This window comes from Agelaius tricolor, unplaced genomic scaffold (genome assembly GCF_023055355.1).
Source record: "Agelaius tricolor isolate 1412-34295 unplaced genomic scaffold, bAgeTri1.0.p SCAF_7, whole genome shotgun sequence".
NCBI classification, from domain to species: Eukaryota; Metazoa; Chordata; class Aves; order Passeriformes; family Icteridae; genus Agelaius; species Agelaius tricolor.
In genome coordinates this window covers 6,150,462-6,178,077 of record NW_027269267.1, presented here as the reverse complement: position 1 = coordinate 6,178,077, position 27,616 = coordinate 6,150,462, and the positions used below count along the sequence as shown (strand labels likewise).

Below are 27,616 nucleotides of genomic sequence, written 5' to 3'. Positions count from 1 at the left end.
GGGAGGTTTAACCCAGAGCTGAGTTCTTGCAGCAGAGGGAGGTGCTGTTAACGCAGGCACACCAGCTGCTCTTCCACCCTGGGGATTTCAGTATCATTTCTGTTGTGTGATCATTTCTGTTACCAAGGTTCTTCTAAATCTCCTGCAGATGTGGGAAACACATGCACTTTAAAATGTTATTGCATTTTATATGAACAATGACCTCCTGTCTTCTGCTAAGCTTCTCCATATTGATCCTGAAATATCCACTAAAATTGATCCTAAAAATATCCACTTTGTACAAGCAAAGCTCATGAAGGGGTGTTTTTGCACTGAAATATATAGGGGCAGTGTTATAAATTGTTTCTTACCAACTTGATACTGAAAATTTCATTAAGAATCTGATGCATAAGCAAAAAAGGTTTTAGAGAAATGTCCAAAATTCACTTCATGAACCACGTCTACTTCCACAATGACTTGGTGTCTGTGTATGATTCCTGTGTAACCTCACTGGAGTTGATCTGCTCAGGCAATTTCTGAAATCCCCCAAGAAATCAGTGCCAGCACTGAGTACAAATCCAAATCTTCTAAATCCAGATGTGATTTTTTTCTTTTAGTGACAAAAAATTAATCATCAGGAGGCTCCAGAAGCAAAAATGCTCATTTCCTGAACCCTGACTGAGGAAGCTGAGCATGCCCAACACTCACTCTCAAATTTTCTCTTCACTCACCCCAATAAAAAAATGTCACCCCACACGCCTGGCAAGTGTTCAGCCACAAATGGCATTTGCCATACACCAACTCAGTCTAAGACTGCTAGATTCATTTATGAAGCACACAATTCTCCCTTGAAAATATGCGTTCACTTCAGCAGTCTCTCATGGAAAAGGAACTTAAATCCAAGGTAAAGGATGTCATTTTGCTTTTTTGTTTGTTTGAATTTGAGAAATGCTATGTCCTAATCAATAGAAAGAGGTGGAAGTGGAGAAGATTCTGCTGGATTCTATATGGAAAAAATATACAAAATTGGTGAACTGAAGAGCAGAAGAACTGCTAAAATGTACCGACCAGTGTAAGTTATCAAAGGTAGCACCCAAACAAAAGTGAAAGGACAAGGATAAGATAAAGGCAGAAATTAATTTATTTATACATCATTATTCCAGACTTCTTTGGAGAAAGCTTTATTGCCCTAAAGCAGAGGAAGTTAGGATATTTTGAGATTGTTTTTTCCATTCACTACTTGTCATACAACTGCTTTAACAGGGTGCTGTCCTTAGAGTTGTGCGTCACGTCAGCGGATATTATTTTCTTATTTTCTTCGTCATTTCAAGACCTTTTAAAACTATAATGGGCCAATGGATGAGTTTTTCAAAGTGCTGCTGTTGTGGCAGTTGTGTCCTGCTGCTGATTGGTGTTCAGAATGACCTTGTGAAAGTAGGATTCTTTGAAATTTAAACAAAATCTTTTCATTAATACTGAGTTAAATTAAGATGTGGAAGATGCCTTTTCCCTCAACAGATGAGCCTGGCTGTCAGTTTCCAGACACAGGCCTGAGCTTAGACACCTTGAACCATGCATTCCTTCCTCTCCTCCCATTCTTCATCCACTACATATGGTGCCATGTGACAAATCCCTACAACGCATCTGCCCTCAGCTTCTGGAAGGGCCTTGAGTCTCTTTTTCCTCCCTTAAAACTGGTTTGACATTGGTGTGTTGGGAAGACTTTTGTTTCAGAACACATCCAGTCAGCTCTCTCCAGATGGAAAAGCTCAAGAAAATCCTCTGTGTCTCAGGCCAGGCTCCTTGTCCTCTGCAATGCCCCTCTCTCAAAAAGGCATGGAAAATCCTTTGTATCAGCATTCACTAGAGTGTGAGCAGGACAAGCAGGTGCAAAGATCTCCATTGGTCCATGATATGTTTGATACCACACCCTAAATTTCTGATTTTATTTGCCAGTTAATTTTAGCACATTCTTCACCATTGCCCCAATGCCATCAAAGATATGGTGTAATGCTGTTTCACACATAAATGCTGGGGTGGTCACCACCTTATTTTTTGTATCCACATGAGCTTCGTAAAAAGGAGTTAAGGAAAACACAGCACTTGCAGATGCTGTCTGCAAAATGAACCAGCACTGAGAAAACTTCACAGCTCCACTATCCTATAAAACTTCCTCCAAATATGGGATACCATCCAGCTGTAAAGACAGCTGCAACCTATAATCCAACCTATGACAAGGTATTTTTAGCCAGAAATACAAATGCTGCATGAGAAACCTGTGGAAACACCCAGAAACACCAGAAAACCTACAAAATTCACTGATGGTAGTAAAATGTCTCCAAGTACAATCTGCAGCATTAAACTTCAGGAAAATAAAAATCTCAAAAAGAACTGACCAGCTGTAACCCACACCAGTTTTATGTGCAAATTCATTCAGCACTTGGTGTATTACTGGGTGCCCAAGGGAGCTGACTGAGAACAACTTGTAACTCCCAGTGTGTAGTTACACAGCAGTACTTACACAGCTGTGTACAGAAGAGTTTGTAATCCTGCACTGCACCTCTGCTATCTGCTACCCACTGCACATTCCCATGAAAATTTATGTGGAAAAGCACAGATTTTACAGGTGTTCATTCCTTTAATGCCACATTTCTGAACTGTCTCCCAACATGGAAATTACCAGGAAAGGATATGGTGACTTCTTTCACACAGTGTTTTGCTCCCAGCTCTTTGATGGCTCCTGCAGTCCCAGCATAAGGCCACTTGCCCCCTTCCTCTTCTTCGTGGCCCACAGTTACCTCAGCACCAGAGAGCACCTTTGCTGCCAGCACTGGGGAAATGCAGCACAGGCTGCAACAGAAGGAACTGTAAGAGCAATTCTACAACACCACTAGTGCAGAACTTGCTCACAACTGACATGATTCAAATGAACACAGCCTTGAAAATCTGAAACACATCACAATTTCCTCTCAGCATTTCCCCAGCTTCTCCTTTGACAAACACCAACATACAGAAATCTTGAAAAACAAATATAAAAAATAGGCTGCAAATGATACAAAACAGAAGATCCTTTTTCCAGTTCCAACAACAACAGCTGCACATTTCAACTAGACACAGGTTGTTTCCATGGTCACACTTTCAAACAAATGCCATCCAACTCACATACCTACCCAATAGGTTTGCCTGCTTTGTGGAAGTCTTTCAGGACTCGCTCAACTTCTCTGTTCACCTTGCAGTCCTTCCCATCAACAGCAAAGGTAGATCTGTCACAACAAGAAACTTACACAAAGCTCAGTATAAACCTACAAACAGAGGTACTTGTCTATCAGCTGTGAAACTGGCTCCAAAGGATCATACCAAACTTAACAGCTACTGAAAAACTGGTTAAAAACTCTCTGTAGGTGACCATCAATGCTTCAACCAAAATGTCTCTTTTCGAAGGCTTTGTTCTGCCAGAAAGTCTCTTACTTAATAAAAACATCTTAAAATGAGAATCATCAAATCAGCTTTCTAGGATTACTGAGAAGTTGAACAGCAATCTTCTCAAAGAAGAAAAATATGTAAGAAGAAAAGGGAAGTAACATTCATGTTCCTCCAAGGAAACAAAAAGCATCTCAACAGCAAGATAACCAGTATTCCACATGGCTAACACTTTTTGTTTCCTTTTTTTTTTTCTGAGTCTGCTGTTGTTTTATAATTATAAAGCCAGAGGGGATTTTTTGGTAGGCAGAGAGGAAGAAACAGAATAACACTACAAGCATCTGAAACCATTAAAATTGTACCTTCACTTCCCTCAGACCCAAAAAGAAACACCACTAGGGGGAGGAAAAAGAACTTCTTATGCATTATCTGAACTCCTGAGTTCTCATCAACATTGTTCAGAGAATTTAAAACAAGACAATGACAAGACTTTGAAAGGAGTTATCCTTATTAATTAGGAGTTACGTATGTAGTAAATAAGGCCATTTATGGATTTTATTGTGTGAATCTTGGTTCATAGAATGACAGAATGGTTTGTGCTGGAAGGGACCTTAAAGATCAGCTCATTCCAACCCCCCCTGCCATAAGCAGGGACAACTCCCTCTAGGCCAGGTTGCTCTGAGCTCCATCCAGCCTGGCTTTGAACATTGCCAGGCATGGGACATCCACAGCTTCTCTGGACAACCTGTTCCAGTGCCTCACCATCCTTACAGCAAGCAGCTGCTGCTTAGTATCTCATCTAAACCTACTCTCTTCCAGTTTGAAGCCATCCCCCCTTCTATCATCACACCAGACCCTTGTAAAAAGTCTTCTTCCATCTTTCTGGTACTGAAAGGCTGCAATTAGACCATCTCAAAGCCTTCTCTTTGCCAGGTTGATTATGCATAGTTAATTATGAATATTTAGTAAATCTGATGTTTAGTTGGCACTCACAAGTTTTTGGCAGCTCCAAATCCACCAGGGAATATCACAGCATCGTGGTCTGCTGTAGTTAGCTTAGCCAGGCTTGTGATTTTGCCACGAGCAATTCTGGCAGATTCCACTAAAACATTCCTTGAAGAACCAGAAATAAAACAATGTGATTAATTAAGCATTTGCACACAGAACAGAGTAAATAAAGTTTTGCAGAGGAAGAGGAGGGTGAGGAAGGGAGGAAGCAAGAACACTGGTATTTAGTAACTGAAGCTATTGAAGGTTCTGAAATGCTACTGCTGGGAACACAGGCACTGACTGTATATAATCAAGTCCAGAACACTCATGTAAACATCTTCTCTCCAAGAAAACCACCACAGCTGGCATAAAGCTACTGAAGGCATTCAGCCAAGTGCTACAAGAGCCATTTACAGGCTACTACATCTGAAGAAAGCCTAACACATCACAGACTTACCTTGACTCAGCTTCAGCTGGTTGCCCTTTACTGTGGTCAATGACATGCATCTGAGGGACATCTGGAGCATACATCTGAACCTCAGCTCCCCCACGGCTCAGGTGAACCAGGACACTGCGAACATGGAGATACAACATGCAGAAAACTTGAAGGGAGAAGCTTTATCTGACCCCTAAACCTGCTACAAATATTCCACCAACTGGTGGTGGGATTTGAATTTTAAATGATGAGAAAAAATACACATTCTACCAGAGCAGGCAACCAAGAACAACAAAAGCTTCCCTTCTCCAAATCCCCAAGTGTTATGGAAGAATCTCACAATTAACATAGTCATTAACATTTAATCTAGGTCTAGGTGACACATCTCTTATTAGTTCACAGTAAGATGCTTACTTAATTCCATTTAAGCATTAACAATTCTGCTGTTAGATTTAGCCCCAGGAATGGAAACTCAAGTGGTTCTGAAATTAAGTCTGTATTTGACTCTCTTGAGATTGAATCTGGAACTCTGAATTCCTGTTTCTGAAGAGAGTCTCTCTCAGACTCATTGTTCTGGCATCACATGCACGGTGCTGCATGTTTGGACAGCCACCGAGTTCTACAAGAATGCAGCCTGAGCTCACAATCAGGCTGTGAGAAAACTGTGAGAAAGCTTCATCATTCATCTCTCAGGGTAATTCTGACAGCCAGAGACAGCAAAACTAAATTAAACAAACTGCTGCAATGCAACGGAGACTTTTGTGGAGCCCACAGTCCCAAAAAGCAACTTACGCTGATGCCTCGTGGATTTCTGTGCCATCATAGACACCACAGCCAGACAGGACCTGCAGTGAGAAATTAACAGAGTATTGTGAGAAACAACAGAGTATTTAGTGAGAAAATAACAGAGTATTGTGAGAAACAACAGAGTATTTAGTGAGAAAATAACAGAGTATTGTGAGAAACAACAGAGTATTTAGTGAGAAAATAACAGAGTATTGCAGGTGACACAAAACTCCCCACAGGATCTTTCACAAGGTAAGATTTTAAAGAATAGTTAACAGCAATTTAAAATCAAGCTCTTACGATGCCAGTGAACACCATGCTATTAGCACTGGTGTCACCACTTGACAGACTGCAGAAATGACATTTCCTATTTATAGCAACCCATCACAGGGCTCAGAAATAACCACTATTTATTTCCTGGCTTATACTTAGTATTTATTTATACCAAAGTTAATAAACTGGCATGCTACCCTTAGGAATGTTTTTATTGTGCACACAGTGGGTTGCTTTGAGTGTCATTCATCTTTCTTATGTAGTGTCCACATCCATGTGAAACACTTCTCATCCAGGTGCACATCCACCAGAAGAGGGACAGAAATGCACTCTGAGGTGGCACCCAAAATAAACCACTTTACCTGCTGCTGTATTTTAAATGAGCATCTGCATCAGAGATCAACAACTAAACCACTTTTAATGCAGTAATACAATTATGCCATATTAGCTATACTTCTCTTTAACTGTGTGGAAATAATACTTTTAATTTGTTTATACACCCCAGAGAATAAAAAGCACAAAGCAGTCAGCTGCTCTTGTGTGGGTGGAGAATCTAACAAAGTAGAAGGATAAAAAACTTTTTTTTTCTATAAGCCATTGTAAGAATGAAACAGAACCAAAAAAATCCAAAGGTTTATCTAAATCCTGAAAGCATACAGGTGAATTCTTTTGGAACTTTTTGTTTGGCTGTTTGCTCTGAAAGGAAAAATCCTGTTAGGAAGTCAATTTTCTTTTTTCTTTTTATTTTTTTTTTTTACTTTAGTCTCTTCCTTCCTGATTTCCCCTCAGTTTTTTGTTGGTTTTTTTTCTTTTTTGAAGCTTGAGAGTTTTTAAACACAGACACATGAACAGAAACTCACAACTGAAAAAGTCTCATCTAGTAATGTTACACTTGAAGGGACTTTCTGGTCACAATACCCAGGTGTCTGCTATCGTGGGCAGAACTTCACCAAATATCACCATCACCAAATGAGCAAGACACATGAATGTTCTTCTGTCCATGTTAATCTGTTCTGATATTTAAGAGCTGCCTTTTGCTTTGTAACTAACCTGCAACTGTGCTAGGGTTATGCTCTGTAAATGACACTTCTAAAATGTTTTTGAAATTCAGTGAAACCAAAATGCTGTAACATTATTATTGTAAACTCTTCTAAATATAAACTCTTCTTTTATTTCAGTACCTGCTTGATAATAGATCTTTTACCACAGTCAAAAATTTGCATCACTAATGTCAAAAATCACATTTGTTTTCCCAGCTCTATTTTAAAAAGTGATTATTTATTTCAGTCACTTTTATTTAGTGACTTGCTAAAATGACAGCATTGCTGTTAGGTTATTTTTTAGCCATTTGGACCAGCATTCTGCCCTTTCCCAAACATTTCTTTATACAAGGCAATGCCTTCTTATTCTTTTATGTGAATGCTGTCTAGACTATGCAAAGCTCGAGCTTCAAAGACTGTCCACTGAGTTCCAAAACCATCTGTGTATCCATTTGTGACACCATCTACAGCCTGGATTTTTCTTTAGCAATCTGTAGCCACCGCCTTGCTTTTTTCTGTAACGTTTTTTCTGTTACATGTTTTACCCCCTTCCTGCCAAAAAGCATAACCCAATTTAAATATATTCCCTGCCAGTACCTCACCCAGTAATAATATCAACTATTTCAAGTTAAATCCTCCTGGGTTCCTCAGTACAAAGGATTCATGGAGCTTCTGGAGTGGGTTTAGTGGAGGGCAGTGAGGATGAGTGAGGAATCTCTCTTACAAGGAAAGGCTGAGGGAGCTGTTCAGCTTCAAGAAGAGATGATGAGACTTCATTAATGTGTACAAATATCTAAATGGGAGGTGTCAGAGGATGGACCAGGCTCTGCCTGGAGGCGCCCAGCAACGGGACAAGAGGAATGGGCATAAACTAATGCAAAGTTCCACCTGAACATGAGGAAGAATTTCTTTCCTGTGCAGTGACTGAGCACTGGGACAGACTGACAAGTGTGAAAAATGCGTATTTTATGATTGGCTTTTCACAAATATTAAAATTAATATTATATGTGTTATGTTGGAAAGTTATGCTGTATTGATTTTCTTAAGTAGTGTGTTAAATATGGTTTTAGGTTATAACATGTTAAAATAGAAACTATGCTATGTAAGATACTTTTTGCAAGAAAGGACTCGCACCGAGATAGCAGCCACAGGACACCAAAATCTTTCAGAGAAAGAGAATTTATTGCTCCATTATCAGGAGAACGAACTTCTTCCTGCCTTGCTCAGCCATGAAGACACCATTAGGATAAAGAAGAAGAAGCTGACAGTGACCAGACGGAATCCTGTGTTTGAATGGAATTTATGCATCATGGATGAGGTGTATGAATATGCAACAGGTTATTGCTTTTAAGGGTTAATCCTCTATTAAAGTGTGTCCTTTTTCGGGCTTATTTTGACCAGAAAAAGGTACCAGGGACTGTCCATAACTCTTTGTTTTTATTGTCTCGTATTGTCCTAATCTCAATCGTTCAAATTTTTATTACTCTAATTATATTACTATTTTTATAACCATTTTATTACCATTAAACTTTTAAAATTTTAAAAACAAGTGATTGGCGTTTTTCACAACAAGGAGGCTATGGAGTGTCCCTCACAGAAGATATTCCAGAACCGCCTCGATACAACCCTGTGCCAGTGCTCTGGGCTGGCCCTGGTGACCACCGCGCTCCCCTCCAGCCTGACCCATCCTGGCATTCTGTGGTTCCCCAATCAACTCCAGGCCAACAACAACTACACAGACGCCAATTTTTACATGTTTCCTTCTCCTAGCCTGGCTTCCTCCAAGTTTCTGAGCTGCAAGCCTTTTCTTCTCAAATTCAGCGTTTCTCCAGGGTTTCCAGCGGTCGCAGCCACCAGGCGAGGCTTTCCCAGGCCGCCGCCCCGCCGAGCCCTCCCCTGCACCGGCCTCACTGCCGGAGCGACCCCGGCTGCAGGGCCGAGGGTGGCTGTGGAGAGCCAGACGGTGGAAAAACAAACAAACAACAAAGAAACAAACAGACAGACAGACAGACAAACGCTTCTCCTCAGCGCTGCCCCGGCCCCCGCGCTCCTCCATTACTCACCACAGCGACGCGGGCGGCGCGGCAGCGCCGAGCGGAGGAGTGGAAGGAAGCGAGGCCGCCGGGCGCTGCTCGCCGCAGCGCCGTGCACAGGGCCGGGCCTCGGGAGGTCAGCATGGCTGAGGGCGGCGGCGGAGGAGCCGGGAAGGGGAGCGGAGGAGCCGGGAAGGGGAGCGGGAGAGGCCCACGTGAACCGGGATAAACGCGCCCGGAGGCCGCTGCGCCCTTGGCGGCGACGGCGACGGCGCCCCCTGGCGGCGGGGAGGGGCCACCTCAGGGCCGGGAGCCGCGGGCCCTCGGTCCCTTCACGGCCCTCATTTCTCGGGAATGGCAGCGGTGGGAAAGGGACTGAGGGTGAAAAGATAACGGTGCGGAAATTACAGGGGAAAAATAAACAAGGTGGCAGACGGTGCAAAACTGGGAGGAGTTGTTGGGTCCTTGGAGGGCACGGAGGGCCTGCAGAGAGACGTTGCTAAATCAGAGAGATCGGCAATTGCCATCTGTATGAACATTGGTAAAGTGCTGGATTCTGCTCCTGGGATGGGACAATCCTGGATATACGGACAGACTGGGGAATGAAAGGCTGAAAAGAAATGTATTAAACTATCAGAGAGTGTCCAGAGGAGGGCAGTGAAGATGGTGAAGGCCTTGAGGAGAAGCTTGGGTCTGTTCAGCCTGGACTGAGGGGAGACCTCATTGCAGTTACCTTTAATATTTAAAGCCCCATAAAACAAATCCAGAAGAGCAGAATATGCTGAGGAAATAAATTCTGGATCATTGGTAGTATTTGTAGTATCTTCATTAAAAGCCATTTCAGCATGTGGCTTTGAAGTATTGCAAGGACAAGCCCAATTATTTGTATTCAGGTCCCTGCTCTTATTAGCCAGTTCTCCCATCAATTCACAAAACCAGAGGGAATGAAAAGTTACAGGTTTAATGTGTTAATAAACATTTAAAAAAAAGACACAAAAGGGCTTTCATCAAAAAAAAAATTTTTTTTAAAAAACCTCAAAAAAATCCAACAAGCCATGACATTTGTAACACATTCTCTTACAGTTTAAGTTACTTTATTTGGTTGGTAATGTCCAAAAAACAAATTTTCACTACAGTACCTCAAGACTGTCAAGCAAACCTCGACACAAACTGTAAAGCCCCATAAATTTTCTCCAATAGCTACTGCTATGGGTCCTCATTTCTCCTCATTATTGAAATCTCATCAGGTTTGGAGGCTACAGAACTAAGAAAAGTGTTCCAGAAATATGTACATATTAAATCCAAGTAAAACAACATTTAAAACAAGTTGAGAGCAGTACATTTCAAATCAATAAATTTTTTCATCCTTTTTAAAATTCAGTCAGTCTAGGATAAGCTTGCACTATAAAATTCACAATACTTAATGTCCAAGGCGTTTTTAATAAAGAATAAACTTCTTCCAGTTGTACTTCTAACTTCCCTAAGAACACTTTTTTGTTTTCTTACTTGAAATCAGGAATTATTAAAAAAAAAGAAATCAGTTAATCAAGAAATCAATGCTGTCTAGTTTACAGCTAAATGGTACAGGAAATAGGCCAAGTGCCATCCATGGCATGTCCCACATTTCCATCACTACCTCCCAGGGAACTCCGTCACACTGTTAGGAACTGATGCCACTATGAGGGCCACTCATTCTCAGTGAATACCACTGCATAAAATACAATCTGAGGTTTTCTCCCTCTCACAAGGAGCAATTAGGAACTCAAAGTATCTTTATGAGCTTCTTGCATAAGATAATCACTGTCAGAATCCGATTCTTCTTCATCTCCTGGCGTTTCCTCTGCTGCACGCTTCATGCCCCGCTGCTGGGAAATGGCCAAGGCGTATTTGATGTTGTAAATGTTCCACTCACAGCTGAAAAAATAAATAGGAAAATGTTGTTTTCCTCCTGAAATAAAAACAACTCTAAAAGAAGGCTGTCTCAAAAGCTGTAACAGCACACTGTCATCCCCCAAATCACTCCAGGTTTTAGATTTGGACTTTCACATGTAACAATACATACAGTTTTGAAACATCATCAAAGTGACGCTGGATGCTCTTCTGGAGGAACTGAATCACAGGGAGCAGCTTCACTGACCTTGGATGGAGAAAACATGCAATTTGCAGTGCAGTTCATGTTTACCTATGGAAATCTAGAACTTTTCTATACTCTCAAGATTCTAACAAGCATACAACTTTAATGCCAATGCCAAAAACTTTTTAAGATAATCCTAAAGAAACAAAAGCTCTCTGCTTTTGACTCTGTCCACAATGATTACACTTAATACAAGTAATATATTGTGAGAAATGTTTTTTCTAATGTCCAACTGCATCTGGAAGAGCTGATTCTGCTTGCTGCAGCAATGACAGTTCCTTTCAGATACTACAAGACTTTCTGAACAATGGGGAATTTGTTTTAAATTGTCCTCTTCTACTTTAGCAGGAACAAAGGAGAGATTTTGTTCCAGTCATTTCAGTAACTAAAACATTAATATCCATGTTGAAGCAAGGGAAGAGTTACACAATGCACTGTTTTTTAAATTGTAGGACTCCTTCTCAGATTACTTCTCAGCCCATTTTAAATTTGTAGATTTGCCTGGTTTTGTTCCTAGAAGTCTAAAATTCTGTATTAGGGGTGGGCTGAATATAATTCACAGACCAGGCCTGTGTAGTTTCAAAGTACTCTGTAGGAAGGCAGAGTACTACCAGCTATAGTCACAAGCTAGGTCTGTAAAAATGCAATCAATACCTGCACATCACCTTTCAGTTAGATTTAAGATGCATAACTGTTTAAAAACACAACTGCCAAATCTTGCTATCACTCTTGAAATCGTTATGCAGTTATTGGCTAAGCAACTCAAGCAAAGTTTTACCTGTTGTATTTGAAAAATGTTTCTGCAATGTATCTTCACAAATATAGTAACATATTCCAATTCTGTCACACACACTTTTTAGAATCTTTTTAGACCTTTAAGATCAAGTCCAAACTGTAACTTCTATCATTAGCACAGAACTTGTAAAACTGAAGTGCTCTAATTGTAGTTCATGCATTATCTAGAATATCAGTAAATGTTAAGTAAAAGCCTTAAACTGAGAGGTTTTTAATTTTAATATTCTTGTCAGCATTTTGACTTTCACGAGATCTCACCTTGTTTTCAACTTCTGTCCATGCAGCATAAGCAACTTATGAACCCAAATAAGATAGAACTCCAAGTGACAAGAGGTCTCAAAAGCAGAGGCCAGGAACTCCAGTAACTTCTCCACATACAGGTCTGGCAGTGATGAGCAGACAACATCAACTGTGCAAAAAGGAAAAAAAAAACATAAACATTCAATAGAGTTGAGTTATTACTTGGAATAACATGAAGGAGACCACAGGAAAGCATAGGGGGAGGAAGAAAGCACCACTTTGGCAAGTGGTGGATATTTAGTGCTGTATTTCAGGGTACAGTACCACAATCTCTCAGGGGACAAATGTTCCTCCTTTGAACCTTCCAAACACTACTGTATATAAAAGCAAGAAATTAACTCCTCCCTCTCCAAGTTCTTCCTCCTAGCAGAGCACTCTCCCCAGCAGCTCTCCTTCAGAATTTTTACATCACCCTTTTGTCCTCTTTTCTAAAGTAACAGACTTTATTGTTGCTGCTTCTGACCTCACCCAAATTTCTGTATTTAGTGGAACCAGTTATGCACAACAATCAGAGGCACTGATATTTGAAAAGACAGCAAAGTCACCTGCCCACACAGGAAGTGTCTCAATGCTGTTAGCAACAGCACAGCACAAACACTAGAAGCATCCAAACTGATCTCATATATAACTAAATGACCTCATTATATATAATCCATTCTCAAAAACAGCTTTTGCTTAAGAAAAAGGCACAGTTATCCTGTTAACAGTGGATTATAACAGCCTCTCCTCAGTTGTACTCTGGCCTTCCAATCATCATCTAAGCTCTCCACCAGATGTTCTGGAGTATCAATGTCTTTTCTTGTGCTGTCAGTCCCAGAACCAGGCACAGTACTTCTGATGTGGTGCCACAAGTGCTCAACAGACAAGATTCATCACCTTCCTCAAACTGCTGATTACATCCTTGCTACTGGTTAATAGTCTTCATCACACAGGCACAGTGCTAACAAGGTTAAACTTGATGTGCCCCTCCAACACCAGCTGACATCCAAAAACCCTGCCTGCACCTCTAGGCCTGATCAAATTCCATGCTGAGAAGTCACTAAATGAGCATGAAGTAGATGGGCAAAATTAAAACATAAATTAACACTAAGAAATCTGCCTTTACACCTCAACTTATCTTGGCTCACCCATGTCTTTTTACAGCTAGCTCAGCCCAGTTTCATGGCAGATCCACTCACCTTCACTGCTAGGGACAGCCTCTATCACCTCCTGAATTAATTTCTTTTCATTCAGCTTGAAGGCCATGACAATGGCCATAGTGTATTCCTTCTGACTCAGTGTTTTGCGGATATTGCTGGGTGTGACATCGATATCCAGCTCAAAAGGATCAAACATTAGCCCAGAGTCCAGTGAATAGAGCAGGAGGCCCTCTGTGGTGGTGGCTGCCCAGCTTCGTCCTAAAAGAGAAATAACAATATTTAACAACAAAGAGATGTGTTTTAGAATGGAAACAGAAGAGTAATGATAATCCTCCAATACTCTATTCTTTCACATGTTTTATATGGAATTTAAAAAATCCTAAATTAACTGTTGATACTAACCTGTAGGACAGAATCGCACACAAGTCACCCTTATTTCTGGTTTAAAGTGTCGATAGCTCATGTCACCTAAAAGAGAAATCTGGAAGTGATTTAACAGATTCACCACAAGTTCACAGTCTAGTTATCAACTCTGACTATGATGTTACCATTAAATAATGTGCAGCATGGTAAAACCTGGCAGAATTAAAGACTGGGTAAGGAAGGCACAATTCATGTCCAAGAGATCACAGCTTAGGTGGTGGGACCAAATTTTGTAATCCTGATGTTAAAACTGAGCTAAACAAGTCAAACCCTTCTTACCTGTGTCAAAGGTTCTGATGGAAAAAAAAGTAGAAACAAAGAGAGCAAAGCCAAAGCCATACCTCTTTTTACTCCAGGAAGAGGGATGGCAACACCTTCGTCACCTCCACCACCTTGATCAATCAGAGCCATGCTGCCAAATTCAGTCATTTTTCTCCGATCTAAGTACTCCTGGAAAGACATGCAAGTTCCATTCACTGCACTGAATCTCTTCTCCAACAGCAGAGCTCAGTTTGGACTGTGCTTTCACATTATTATAGGTTTGATATATACTCCAGAGATGGACCGTTTGCTTCCTCAGCTGCAGCCCTACTCTTTCTGTCCTGCAGGTTCCATAACTGCAGTGTGCTAATGCAAGGGTTGTGTGGCCAAAACACTGCAAATGAGATTTTAGGGACTTCACAATGTGAGTGAGATTTTAGGGACCTCCCTGGTCCCCCTTTCTAAATACCCATCCCCTCCAGGATTCTGTTTCAGCTTGTTCACTTTCTTTCAAGGCAGATGTTGAGCTACACCAGCTCACAGACCACTGCTATGATACTTGGAAGTACATAGCAGTGGTCTGTGTAAAAAAAAGGATACCTGGAACCACAGTCAGATAGAGCCTGACATGAACAATAATCATCCTTCCTGGTAAGGGGATGGTGAAAAGGGTTACTGGAATTTTTTCCCCTTCTGATATTTTTCATAATTCACTTTACTTTTAAAGGAATTTAATTTGGTATTTGGCAATATTCAGAAACAGAGTTTATAAAGGTCAGTGATGTTGTTCTGTGTCCACAAAAATAATCCTTCATTTCTTTGCTAACACAAACTGACACCTGGGAAGTTAGCTTAGTACAAAAGGCTGATAATTTAAATTTTCACTTCCACTTTAAGTCTAGTGCCAACTAACTTAGTATGCTTGAGAGTTCTGCCCATTCAACACAAGCACAGTACAAATCTGGGAAGAGTTTCAGGAATTCAATCTGTTCCAAGGAATATATCCTTCCACCTCTTCTGCACAAAAATAAACCCCTTCTTTAAGAAACATTCATGAATCAGTCTTAATGAGATGTTATATCAAAACCAAAGTCTTGTGGGGGTGAGGAAATTTAAAAAAGACTCCTGTGCTCACATACCTCCATTGCATCTAAAGAATGGTTGCATGAAATTTCAAATTTTTTCATAAGAATCTGTTCCTTGACATTATATATACAGACAAATTTTGACAATCCACCTGCCAGAATAGATTGACCATCTGCTGAATAGCACAGAGTTGTAAAAGATCTGGTAAAGAAAAAGAGATAGCAGTTAAATTTCACTGCCATATCTGAGCTAAAAGATATGAGTAGAATGTGAAGACTCAGAAAATAACCACTACATGGTAAAAATGGAAATCTTATTCACACTGTATGTACTTCACACACACATCTACTACAAAGCATTTGGTGCTTTACTATGAATCAGAGACAATTTCAAGAACTTCAACAGCCTTATGAAATACTTCCATACTTCTGAATCTGAGTCACAGCTCAGTCAATGAGCTCTCAACTATATCATGCATGACAAAAAACCAGAAGAGCTACAGAAAAACCAATGCCATGGCATGTTTGAAAGACATGGTTGAGAGCTCACCAGCAAAAAATACTGTTTCTTTCCAAAACTTTTTTCCAAAAACTTATTGTTTCTCTTTTTTTTTTTTTTGAGTGGAAGCAATATGGAAAAAAAAGGGGGAAAAGAGAAGAATAGAACATTTCTCTAAGATACTTTTTGATAGCACACAAATTCAACTTGCTTTTAAACATTACCTCACATGTATAGCAACAGGTAATAAACCCCATACTTTAATTACCTTCTTTCAAAAATGTAATAGTTTCTACATACTAATGGTTGTACACTAGTATTTGTGTAGAAAGATATCTACTAAAAAACCTAACCCATAGCAAATTAACACCTTGGCCTGAGAAGCTTAATATTATGTGGGCAACCCAAGTCCCAAATAGATGAGAAAAAACACATGCTCAGAATGATGCTGACCAGTGAGAGAACACAGCCAACTACAAAAGGGAGGCATCTACATGTCAGGCAGGCTTTTAACATTCAGAATCAGAAATATCTGAACAGCAGATGCACTCTGCAATCTTCATGTGGAAAACAAATGGAAAAACAACTCCAAAGTGACCCAGTGTGGCACCCTCTTGTCACTGCAGCCCCCTGGACGTACTTGCCCTTGGCTGCCTGCTTGGCAGTTATTTTATCCAGCTCCTTCCTCCCCATCTGCAGATCGTGCCTGCCCTCAATGGAGCCAGTCTGCACTGCACTGTCATGATCCCAAAATGTTATCTGGCCATTCAAAGCAGCAACCGCCAGCTCCTTGCCATCGGGACGGAAGGCAACAACAAGAACTGCAAAGAATTTCATAACAGTTAAAAATGCACTCAGATGCTTTTCTAAGAAAAGACCCTTAATTTTTCTAGGATCTTATCTCAGCTATTAGAAAAAATTTAAGAGTAAAAGAGTAAAAAGTATGACTGTACTTTTTCCTGTGGACAATATACAATTATATGTTGTTAATTATAACGCTAAGCAAGAATTAAAGTATTTATTGCATTATTAACCAAGCACAAGAGTGAAGTATCTGAACTTTTCCATTTCCATGAGTGAGTGTCTCTGTATTTGACATGTTCTGTTGTTATTAACATATTTTACACAGTATGTTTATATTTGATAAAAGATGAGAAATGAAACAAGAATTACCATCTGAGTTTATTATGAATGTCTCCTTAGTTCTCCAGCTGTCCAACATATCCCATAATTTTACAGTCTTATCCCAAGAGGCACTGGCTAGAACACACTTCATTGGATTAAAGGACAAGCTGCTGATGGGACCCTCATGACCTGCTAAGACCTAAAAAGAGAAGAAAAAAATAACCTGGAATTAGATGTAAGAAACTGAAATCTGTGTAGTCTGCATTCAGTAAACTCCAGATACAGCCAATAAACCACACCTGAGTTGTCCACACACACTTGAGATCAGTTTTGGACACAGGGCATGATACACACCAGTGATTCTCAACTTTTTATTTTCACAAGTTTTAAAAAAATTCCCTGTAGTGCTACCACTATACAGGCATCTACAACCACTCCTATGCACACACTTTAGGGATGCAGTGTGCCAATTTCCTCCCTCCTTTCAAAACAATCAGACCAATTGTGAAAAACCAAGTCATTGCTCTAGAAATTCAGTACCTCCTGCAGCTGATAACACTTCAGAATAAAAACAAAAATAAAAAACTGAGAATAAGAGTGACAGAGATTTTCATTTCACGGAAGGTTCCTACTCCTCCAAAAAATATCTAGGAAAGAAACTAAACTCAAAACTCTGGAGATCCCAGTCAAGTATATCCCAAGTTACTGAAGTGATCTGTATTCCATATCTGTGCCAAATTAAATATGTGAATCACTGAGCTCTTCTACTTGTACAAGATGCAAAGGAATGCTTAAGAATTGAAACAATAGTTGAACAATCATGGCCCTGCCCTGCTCCAGCAAAACCCTTCATGAAATCTGTATCAGTCTTAACAGAGCAACTACGATTTCTTCATTACCTGTAGAAAATATGTGGAAAAGAACATCTCTGAATAAGGAGGGAAAGACTTTCATTCCCATGTGCTAGCTCACCAACACTGGTGTTACTTCATGACTAGAAAGGGCTCATTACTCAAAAATTTTAACTATTTCCCACACAAATTCAGGGTGAGCTCCATGAAATAAATAAAATAAATGCTGAGAGCAACATAGTGTAGCTCCAGTTTTTGAACATAAATATACCAAAACACTTCATGTTGCATTGAAACTCCCCTGACTAATCCCAAAGTTGCTGAGTATCACCACACTCCACACAAGGTTACATTCAAGCCCTCCCAGCACTCTGGGTCCTTACATCCAGCAGCCTCCCACTCTGCATTGACCAGATGAATATTTCAAAGGAATCCTGGGAACCAGCTGCCACAATCTCACCACTGGAGTCCACAGCTAAACAAGAGAACTGACTTGGTCGTGGGGAGGTAAAGGTACGGAAATTCCGGTACCTGTGGAGGAGGTGAAAAGAAATTATGAGAACATTTCACGTAGATTTATTTAAATGTGTGTTTAACAAGTTTATTTATAAAAGGAGTTCATTTGTTTTGTAAAGACTTCTAAGCTATGTACAGAAAAAATATTGTTTTTATAAAATTAAGATATGTTGCCTCAGCATGACTGCAAGATCCAAAAGAAGTATGAAAAACTCTGCAGAAATAGGAGACAAAAATACTCTGAGGAGTTCTCTTCTATTAAATAGCATGTGTCAATTTTTTAGAAACATGGGCTTGTTTACACACCCAGTTCTGTGCACAGCTGTATTATATTGTGGAAAGTGCCTTCTCCCCATTTGAGTAAAGCCAGACAATGATTTTCCTGGATTTCCAGCTTCTCTGAGGAAAGTTCTTCCAGAATTTTCTTCACAGAAAGTGGACAGAATAAGAGCATTCCTAATAACTATCTCAATTTAAATCAAAGGCCGAACCAAAAACCAGTAAGGCAGTGCTGCTCACCTTTATGAGACTTCAAACAAACAATCAGTAATTTGCTGTATTTTGGGGGGAGTGTGAAAGCTGAGGACTAAATGAGACATGAAAGCTTTCATGCAAAGAGTTACCTGTGCAGATCAAAGGCACGCACTGTTCCATCCAGGGAAGCACTCAGGACAACATAACCAGTGGAAGTGAAAGTTACAGCAGTTACACCACTGTTGTGTTCTGTAAAGGTGACAAAACAAAAGCTGCTTGAAGTGTTCCACACTTTCACCTGCAGGACAGACAAGAAAAGACTTCTTAGAATCACCATCATCAGTAAAAAGAGAAAATCAGAGTAAGGCAGCAGCAGAGTAGAGAAAACCTAATTATAGAACTCTGCAACAGCATAAAAGACTTTCAGTAATAGCACTCAAGAGGCCAGAGATTATCATTATACCTCTTAAGACACATTTGCAACATAAAAATCTAAGCAGAGACAGACACAAACAAAGTTAATAAAGGAAAGTAACACTTGGTGAGCATCTTGAGCTTCCAAGCTTATACTGTCAAATAAAACAGGTGTCAAATTCAAAACCAACTCTAAAGCCATTACAAAAGTTACAATTGAGATGATATTCCAGTTGTTTCAGGGTTTTTTCCTGAACAAAAATTTTATGCATTTAGCCTTCTGCAGTTTGACACTTCCTTATTTTGGCCAGTTTTCATCCTGAATGGCAGAAAGTGACAGATCTTTTTCTGCCATTTAAAAGTTTTGACAGGACATCAGCTACTACTATTGCCCCATTTATGTGCCAAGACATCGTGGCAAAACACCTTTTAAAATAAAAGTACCTGTACACACAGCCTATCATTTCAATGCAAGTCATCCATGAGAAGATAATTTTTCTCTTAAATGACAAGCTTCTGGAATGGTACATTTAAACAAAAAAATTGCACTTGCATAAATCATTTGAAATCAATTTCATATCAAAAAACAATTATTTAAAGGGTAGGAAGTTGGGTGGCTGAAGTTCATTCATCCCAAGATATCATGGGACCATAAATAACATTGATGAATTTGTTACTTTTGCACTTATGGTGACTGGACCTGTAATAATTAAAAAATCACTTGCTAGAATGCATAAGTGATACAATTTACAGGCACAGGTAGTAACAAAGCAAAATATATATAGTCTAGAAAGAAAAATCAAAACATTTAAGGAAAGAGAGGATAAAAATTTATGACTTTATAGTAAGAAAAATATGTACCAATTACATTAACAGAGCTTTCGACATAAAGTAGAAAGTCAAGCTGCTTAGTACATTATTACAAGTTCACATTCCAGCAGTATTGTCTCACTTACTTTGCCATCCTCCCCTCCAGTTACTATGTACTGTCCATCTGGAGAATATGCCAAGGAAACCATGCTGTTGAAATGGCCCTGCTGCTTCAGCACATAGGACTCACTCTGCCACTCCCACACCAGGAGCTGACCCAGACCTGTAAGCACAGCAGGATTAACCACAATGACCCTGCAAATGCAGGCCACAAAACACAGTGGCAGGCAATGTCAAAAAAAACCCCAAACAAACCCAAAGGTTAATGCAGACAGGTTGAATTCTGAATCTTTCAGTCCTAATAGGAGCTTTTTCCTTTTATAACTTCAGGGAAACCTCCCCAAAGATTTCCTCCATGAGCTGTTACATGGAATAATGTTTTCAATAGTACAAGAGCAATGCTATCAATCAGTTGATAAAAGAGCTGGAAAGAAAAGTAGGGCTGCATATAAGAGTAAAATTTTGGGTTTCAGGCAAACTGTTATGGACAGGGTGGGAATGCTGGGAACATCCAGGCAGGTTTGTAAAATGCCATAGGCAACATTTTGCAAAGAAAGAACAGCCCAGAATGAAAGCAGGAATTAACTAGAGGGGATCTGGGGTCTCCCTAACTCTGCTAGAAGCTTTCCTAAATAAAAGATGTATTTTTTCCTGCAAAATAAATTTTTTCCTGCTTTGTTAGAAGCAAAATACTTCCCTGAATCATCAGAATTCTCTCAGAGACTCATTGGTGGTATTTGTTTTACTATACCTAGACAGCACAGATATGAGACTATCAATTATTTAACATTTGGAGTCAAAACTAGCAAGAGGAATTTGGGCCTCATGCCCACCACATTTCCTATTTTTCCCATGAATACAGACCAAAAAAACCTGACAAACCTGAACATCCAAAGGCAATCCAGTCACCAGTGCAGTTGATAGAAATAGAAGCTATCCTTTGGTCTGAAATACTGAAGTAAGAGAATTAACCAATCAATAAATTTGTGTGATAAAACTTCAAGTCTAATATTTATTAAAGCTCTTCAAGCAAGTTGTTTGATTGTTTTACTGAACTTCTGTACCACTGTAACATCAAAAACCACCAAGTTCATTCCTTTGTTCCACTCCAAACCATCAAACATTCCCAGAATGAAGGCAGAGTATCTGCATCCCAAAAATGTACTTGCCAACACAATAAAACTCCCCAAGTTTAAGAAAATAAAATAGGGGCTTTTTTGTACATGGAAATTGTTTACAGTTATGGAAAAGAATCTGATTTGATTTCTCAACTTAGACACAATTTACAGATAATTTTACATATGCAGAACTTTCCAGCTAATATTTTCTACAAAGAAACTGAAAATATTAAAATGGACAAAGTTAAAGAAGTCCAGCCAATGACCAGGAACTCCTGAGTAGTTTCCTTATTCAGACCTCACTTCTCCAGAATGAGGAGTGGAATTATATGGTATTTATTACATAAATGTATGGTTTTGCCTTTCCAGAAATTACAGTATTAAATAGACAGTCATGTTTTAAGATTTTTGTGTTCTTTTTTATTCATCCTTCACTGCTTAACATGATATGTACCCAATCAAACAAACATGAAACCCCTGCAAAAAAACCTATTCCCTTCCCCCACAAAAACCAACCCAAATGTAGTGATAACCCCATGGCTCACCTCAAGGAGTGGATCAGATTGAAATCTGGAAGCTCATGGAGGTGAAAGACTCCAGAGGCAAAACCAGTGACTAAAAGATGTGTTTTCTTGTGATAGGCTGCAGCTGTCAGGTTATTAAAATCTCCCTCTTTATTGAAAAAATACCTGGCACCCAAGAAAAAAGCAAAAAGGTGAATGTTGAAGAACAGGATGTTGTCAGAGTTGCATCTCCAAGCAGCTCACCAAGAAGGCTGATGAGCCACCTTTATGTCATCTCCTGAAGTCAACCAAGCCTTTCTGGCAAGAAACCAAAGCCTCAAGACTTAGAGAGGGTACTGTAGTAAAGTAGTAAAAAATCTGTAGTAAAGATCCCATTTACAATTTCTGAGTTCCAAACAACAGGACACCATGAGTCAGTATTTCTTATACTGTTAAAATTACACTTGTTATTCTGAAGGTAAAAGGTAGTGCCCATCATATAATCAAGGTAAGACAGACAGAAGTTCTGCCAGAACTACTTAAAATGGTATCTGCAGTAAATTTCTAAATTTTAAATTCTGGACAGTTTTATACTGCTTTGAATAAGTTAGAACAGATGAAAAAAAAAAAAAACAAAACCAGTACAATAAATCCCCATTGCTACTTTCATTTTTGATAACTGAAAACCACTTACTTTGCAACACGTGAATATTTAACTTTATTTCTAGTCTCTTCTTCACTTGGATCAGCTTTCCCATGAATTTCTTCACCCTTGGGCTCTTCAAGCAGCTCTTCTTCTTCTTCTGCTGCCTTCTTTTTCTTTGCTGCATCTTTAGGGGGCATGGGCTTCAAACCATCCAGCTCAGTGTCACACTGCCACACACACAGAGCTGCATCCTGGCTAATTGTGTACAGCTAGAATACAAACACACAAATTATTATTGTCCAATATCCATGCTCTGTGCTCTGCAAAAATATGAATATGGACTTGCAGAAGGGTTAGCAAGTGTGCATTCTATTCTCAGGATAGAATCCAAGGTGCTTTGAACTGGAAGTTTGACTTGTCCTGAGAACTGGTGAATTATTTGCCTGCCCCCAGAAAAATTTTGCAAGGACCAAAAGCAACTTGATAACCAGTCAGCATCACAGCTAAACTAAATCATTTTTTCATATTTAAAGCTAAAATGTTTTGGGTGAGCAAATTTAAACACATAATTATGGAAGAGCAATCAAGAGACACTTCTGTATTTTCTAAATTCTGAGATATTGTCAAAATAGTCACCTACAGATAAGGTTCTGCTTCCTCTATTTCAATATTCCAATTCAGTGTGTTGTGTGATTATACATACATCTAGGCTGTTCTCTTCAAAAAAGCAGGCAACTATGACATCCTTATGGCCTCCAAGAGAGTAGTAGATCAAGTTAGCCCATCGCTCTGCTCCAAACACCCACGTAGACATGTCCTTGCTCCCCACTGCAAAGCACCTGCCAAAGAAAAATACAAAAGAAAATTAGAACACTGGACTGCAAAACTCTTCCCTGGGTGGAGAACGTGCTGAGCTCAAATCCAGCAGTCACCACTTTGATTTTACAAACAAGTGTTGTAAACTGTGATTGCTGACCATAGCAGAGGTAGAAGGGGCTAAAACACATTCACCCTGCTCACATTCCTAAGATATGTTCCTTTTATGAATTACTATGCATTTTCAAGTAAGAATACTTAAATAAGTAAGTTGATTCCCATTTCTTATACTTTCTGGTCTGCCTAATTGTATTTTTTAATTAAAGACACAATTTTTAAAGCTAGTACAATACTTCAGAGGAAATGCAATGTGCATTGAAATATCAACATGTGCAGGTAAACAGTGCTTCAGTTTAACAACTCACTTGGAATCATCAGTCCAGTCAATGCAAGTTGTTTCATCATATGGGCCATAGTAGGTTTTGTCCAGAACAAATGCATTAAATTCTCTTTTCTTCCCAGGAGCATGGTACAGGTAAGCAAGATTGTCTTTTGTAACCACAAATTTCCTGGCATAATGGGGGGGAAAAAGACATAACTGCACACAAAGCTGATAGAGCAAACAACTGTTCAGTACACACTGCAATACAATGAAACAATATAATAATAAAGAGGTTCCTGCACTACTGAAACAATAAAAATGAATTGCTTTTGAAGGAAAAAAAAAGTATTTGCAGATTGCCCCCAACTTAAACATTATAAAAGAGAAAACCTTCAGTAAAAATTACTGAAGTTGAATAATGAAATTCTTATTCTCAAAGCCCCAAAACAGAAGGTAAAGTTCAAACACTCAAACCAGGATATTCTATTTTCAAGGCTTTGCTTTCCTTCTTTTCTTCCCCTCTCAATTTTACAAAGTGACCCTGATCAGCTCAAAATCTCCCCTCACTCATGAATAGGAAACATTTCCAGATTGGTTAGGATGTCTTCATAATCACAACTAGTTTATGGGGAAATTCCTGCTGTTCTGTTCTAAAGCATGCACTTCTTACTTACTTGCCATCAGGGGAAAAGCTGACACTGTGAACTGGCTTGTGAAAATAAAACTGATGTATCACACATTTCCCAATCAAACTCACAAGCAAGGCAGCTCCCTCTGTAAGGGCAGAAAGAAAGGATCATAAGAATAATTGAGTACCAAAGAAATCATAACCCCAGAAAACATTCTTTTCTTGAAGAGGAGGGGAAAAAGCATTTCAAGACAGTGTGCTTAATATTATTAAAATTAAAAAATACAATCGAAATTATGAGACACTCTCCAAATTCTGCAAACAAGTTCTGTAAATAAAGATACCTTACCCAAAAATTATAATGCAATTTCTAAAGCATATGACTTCTAATTTTGTGTTAAGGTTGAAAACCTAACAGATTTCCTCCCCTCAAGGCTGCATTTTTACTGAATTCTTTTACAAAACAGGTGTCTCTTTGTGCAAGTACCTTCATCAATTAGAATGGCAAGGCTTCCATCTGGAGAGAGCCCCACGCACACAATATTGAGCCGTGTAGCCAAGGGCAACGTCTCACACTTGTTACTGCAACAAAAACACAGAACAGTAAAATGAGGACAGGGATGCAGGAAGAACATCAGTGTCAGTGAAATATACCTTTGTTAAGGCCATAGACAAAATTTAATGTAAAACCCTGACAACTTTGTTCAGCTGTCACAATCCCCTGAGCACCAGCTAGGTGGGTTGTTCTGAGCAGGGCCAGGAGCTGGATTCGATGATCCTTCCAGGCCAGGATGGTCTGTAATCCTACATAACAGAATTATAATTCCAGGCTCCAGGATGGTCTGTAATTCTGCATAACAGAATTATAATTCCAGGCTCCTGACTGGAACGCAGGCACAGAGAGCATTGATCACAACTCTGGCACACAGGAAAGGCTGATGATGCTCTAATTTTTGTTATATGCAAGGCAGAAGCACACAAAGAAACCATACAACTAAATCAAACACAAGTCTATTTCTTCCCTTTTCTTTTTCTCTCTGAAATACACCTTTACATAATTCCTCTGCTATTCTCCACACGAGTGTACGCGCCCAACACCGTGACAGGTATTCCACTAGACAGGCTTCTACCTTTTAACGCTAAAGCAAACGCTTTCCGGGATATTTTGGCAGGCCGAGCATCCTGGACAGCCCCATGGTCGGGCTCCAAAACGCCCTCAGAGCTTTATTAACCCCGAAACCCCCGCGCTGGCAGCGCCAGGCCCTCCCCGCCCCTCGCCGCTCTCACTTCTTGAGGTCGAAGAGGGAGATCCTGTTGCCGACGGGGCTGAGCAGGGAGTTGCCATCGCGGGTGAAGCTGAGGTTGCCGCGGCGGTACACGGTGCCCAGCAGGCCGGAGAACTGCGGGGGCAGGAAAGGGCAGGGTTAGAGCGGCTGCGGAGATGGGGATCGGGGGAAGGTGATGGGGAGATGGTGCTGGGGATCGGGGGCTGCCCCCCGGCCCGCGCTCACCCGGTACGCGAAGCGCATGGCGGCCACACGTGGGGAGGGCAGCCGCGGAACTGCGGCACCCAGGGGCGGGAACGAGGGGAAGGGAAGGAAGGCAGCAGAGAGGGAGGGACAGGAGGAGAGTGGGAGGGACAGGAGGAGAGAGGGAGGAGAAAGGGAGGAGAAAGGGAAAGGGACGGGCTGTGGCACCGCCCTGTGTGCCCTTCCCCAGGCACGGGCCTGCCCCCCGTCAGCCGCTCCGGGCCCTCCCCAGCCCCGCCACGAGCCGGGGGAGCTCTGGTTCTCTTTAGTAAATATATTACGGTATTTATACTTTTTATTATAAATGCCTTGGAGTGACTGTGAGGGCTGGGCCTGTTTATTCTGGAGAACAGAGGGCTGAGAGAGCTCATCAATCGATATAAATATATCCTTGGTGGGTGTCAGAGGATGGTGCCAAGCTCTTTTTCAGTGGTGGCCAGCATCAGAATGAGGAGCAGTGGCTGTAAAATAAAACACAAGGAGTTTCAACTCAACATGAGGAAGAGTTTGTTTATATTGAAGGTGGCAGAGCTCTGAACGGCTGCCCAGGGAGGACACAGAGTTCCCTCTCTGGAGACATTCCAGAGCCACCTGGATGTGCTCCGTGTCACTGCTCTGGGTGACCCTGCCTTGGCAGGAGATGGACTGGGTGATCTCCAGAGGTCACTGCAATCCTGACTATTCTGAGATTCTGAAATTAGAGTGCAACAACACTGAATGCCCGGTGTATAGATGTGAGAGGTTTATTTTAAAGCCATTTTATTGCAGTGGAAAGGATCTTGGTGGCCAGTTTGATTCTTTTCAATAAAAGTGTAAAAATATCACAAAGAAAATACATAAGGAAAAGAAAGAAAGGGAAGGAATGGGTAAAGAGTAGATAGTGGAGACATAACAGCACCCATGGATCTAGTGATGAGACTTGAGTGTTGGCATTTCAGTGTCCCTTGGTCAGAGAGATGATCACAGTCTCGATCCTTTGGCCCACAAAACAAAAAGTTCCTCGGGTTATGTACAGTCAGATTAGCATTGCAACACCCAAATCCCTCCCCAGGAAGGGAATTCTTCATGTCTGACACAGACTGGGGCATGCAGCACCTGCTGAGGGAGAGTTCCAGAAGGTGTCATGGGCTGCTTTGGGGTCCTTGGTGGTCTCAATCCCCCTCTCTTGGTCTTGCCTGCTCCATGACCCCACTTCTGCACCCACACTGGGGGTTATGTGGCCATCATGGACCTGACAGTAAAACTGGCACCAGAAAGATGCTGCCCTACCTTGGTATTTCCTATTTGAATGGCTATTGGTGTTTGAGCCTTAGCAACCCATTAAATCCTTACTGTCTGTGCTCCTTCAGCCTTGTCCTTGGATAATCACTCACAGGTGTTAGTGTTGCAAAATGTGGAATATGTCAAAATTAACTTAAGTCAGGATGTTCTTTGATGGTTGATCTTTGTATATTTCCAAGCCTAATCAGCAAGGAAGGAGAATTAATTGGTGGTACAGAGAGCAGTGTCCCTTAGTTATGGACATCATTATAATGAGCTAATGAGCTCATTATAACTAATCAGCTTTAAGGATGCAGTAAATCAAAATATGAATGTATGTCTTATATGTTGCTAACCTGGCAAAAGACTCAGGTCCAGGTATCCTGTAACTGATTATATAATAATAATATTAATGCATAATTATATTATTATTATTAATAATATAATAATTATTGTAACCAACTTATTATTATAATACTAATAGTCAGACCTACAGGGCAAAAAGACCCTGCCCAGGTGAAGACCCTTCCCTGGAGGATGCACAGAAACCAGCTGGGATTACACAATTTGTGTGGAAATTATTAACCATTCATAATAGAGGGGCTGTACCTGGGAGGTTGCCAACACTGAATTTCTGTGTATAAATAACAGCAGGAAAAGTCTGGAGGGGTGTGCTGGATTTGTGCAATACTGTGGAGGCTCCAGAGGCTGCAACTCTGAAATAAATAAATAATCAATGTCTCCCTCGAGTGTGTAATTGCACACCAGGTAACAAATCTGATTTTTGCAGCCAAAAGCAGCTTTGGTTAAAACAGATGAAGCACTCACTCC

The 27,616-nt window shown here is 40.4% G+C and overlaps 2 protein-coding genes across 2 annotated transcripts; both read right to left on the bottom strand.

Annotated features, from left to right (window-relative positions):
• Positions 1-1,102: 1,102 nt before the first annotated feature.
• Positions 1,103-9,234, bottom strand: GATD3 (glutamine amidotransferase class 1 domain containing 3). The gene is made up of 7 exons (XM_071430245.1): positions 8,988-9,234; positions 5,618-5,670; positions 4,847-4,960; positions 4,393-4,512; positions 3,150-3,242; positions 2,673-2,829; positions 1,103-2,053 (listed from the first exon to the last, which is right to left on the bottom strand). Exons 1-7 carry the CDS (start codon positions 9,099-9,101, stop codon positions 1,925-1,927), a joined length of 780 nt encoding a protein of 259 aa, XP_071286346.1. The 5' UTR covers positions 9,102-9,234; the 3' UTR covers positions 1,103-1,924.
• Positions 9,235-10,018: 784 nt separating this feature from the next.
• Positions 10,019-25,625, bottom strand: PWP2 (PWP2 small subunit processome component). The gene is made up of 21 exons (XM_071430244.1): positions 25,508-25,625; positions 25,284-25,396; positions 24,484-24,578; positions 24,043-24,142; positions 23,412-23,555; positions 22,874-23,009; positions 22,219-22,439; positions 21,567-21,710; positions 20,786-20,856; positions 19,930-20,066; positions 18,709-18,857; positions 17,953-18,100; positions 16,767-16,917; positions 16,234-16,414; positions 15,149-15,296; positions 14,090-14,198; positions 13,728-13,793; positions 13,365-13,583; positions 12,145-12,295; positions 11,020-11,094; positions 10,019-10,871 (listed from the first exon to the last, which is right to left on the bottom strand). The coding sequence occupies exons 1-21, from the start codon at positions 25,523-25,525 to the stop codon at positions 10,712-10,714; spliced, it is 2,736 nt and encodes a 911-aa protein (XP_071286345.1). The 5' UTR covers positions 25,526-25,625; the 3' UTR covers positions 10,019-10,711.
• Positions 25,626-27,616: the final 1,991 nt, after the last annotated feature.

What these genes read in the sequence shown, in the direction of transcription:
- GATD3 (XM_071430245.1), bottom strand. Translation starts at nt 9,101, where the DNA reads ATGCTGACCTCCCGAGGCCCGGCCCTGTGCACGGCGCTGCGGCGAGCA. An exon ending in CCAGCTGAAGCTGAGTCAAG is followed by an intron (nt 4,513 to 4,846) that starts GTAAGTCTGTGA and finishes TGGTTCTTCAAG; the next exon opens with GAATGTTTTAGTGGAATCTG. An exon ending in TTTGGAGCTGCCAAAAACTT is followed by an intron (nt 3,243 to 4,392) that starts GTGAGTGCCAAC and finishes TTGTTGTGACAG; the next exon opens with ATCTACCTTTGCTGTTGATG.
- PWP2 (XM_071430244.1), bottom strand. An exon ending in GACTGGACTGATGATTCCAA is followed by an intron (nt 23,010 to 23,411) that starts GTGAGTTGTTAA and finishes TTTCTTTGGCAG; the next exon opens with GTGCTTTGCAGTGGGGAGCA. An exon ending in AGAGTGGGAGGCTGCTGGAT is followed by an intron (nt 16,918 to 17,952) that starts GTAAGGACCCAG and finishes TTCTCTTTTTAG; the next exon opens with GTCTTAGCAGGTCATGAGGG.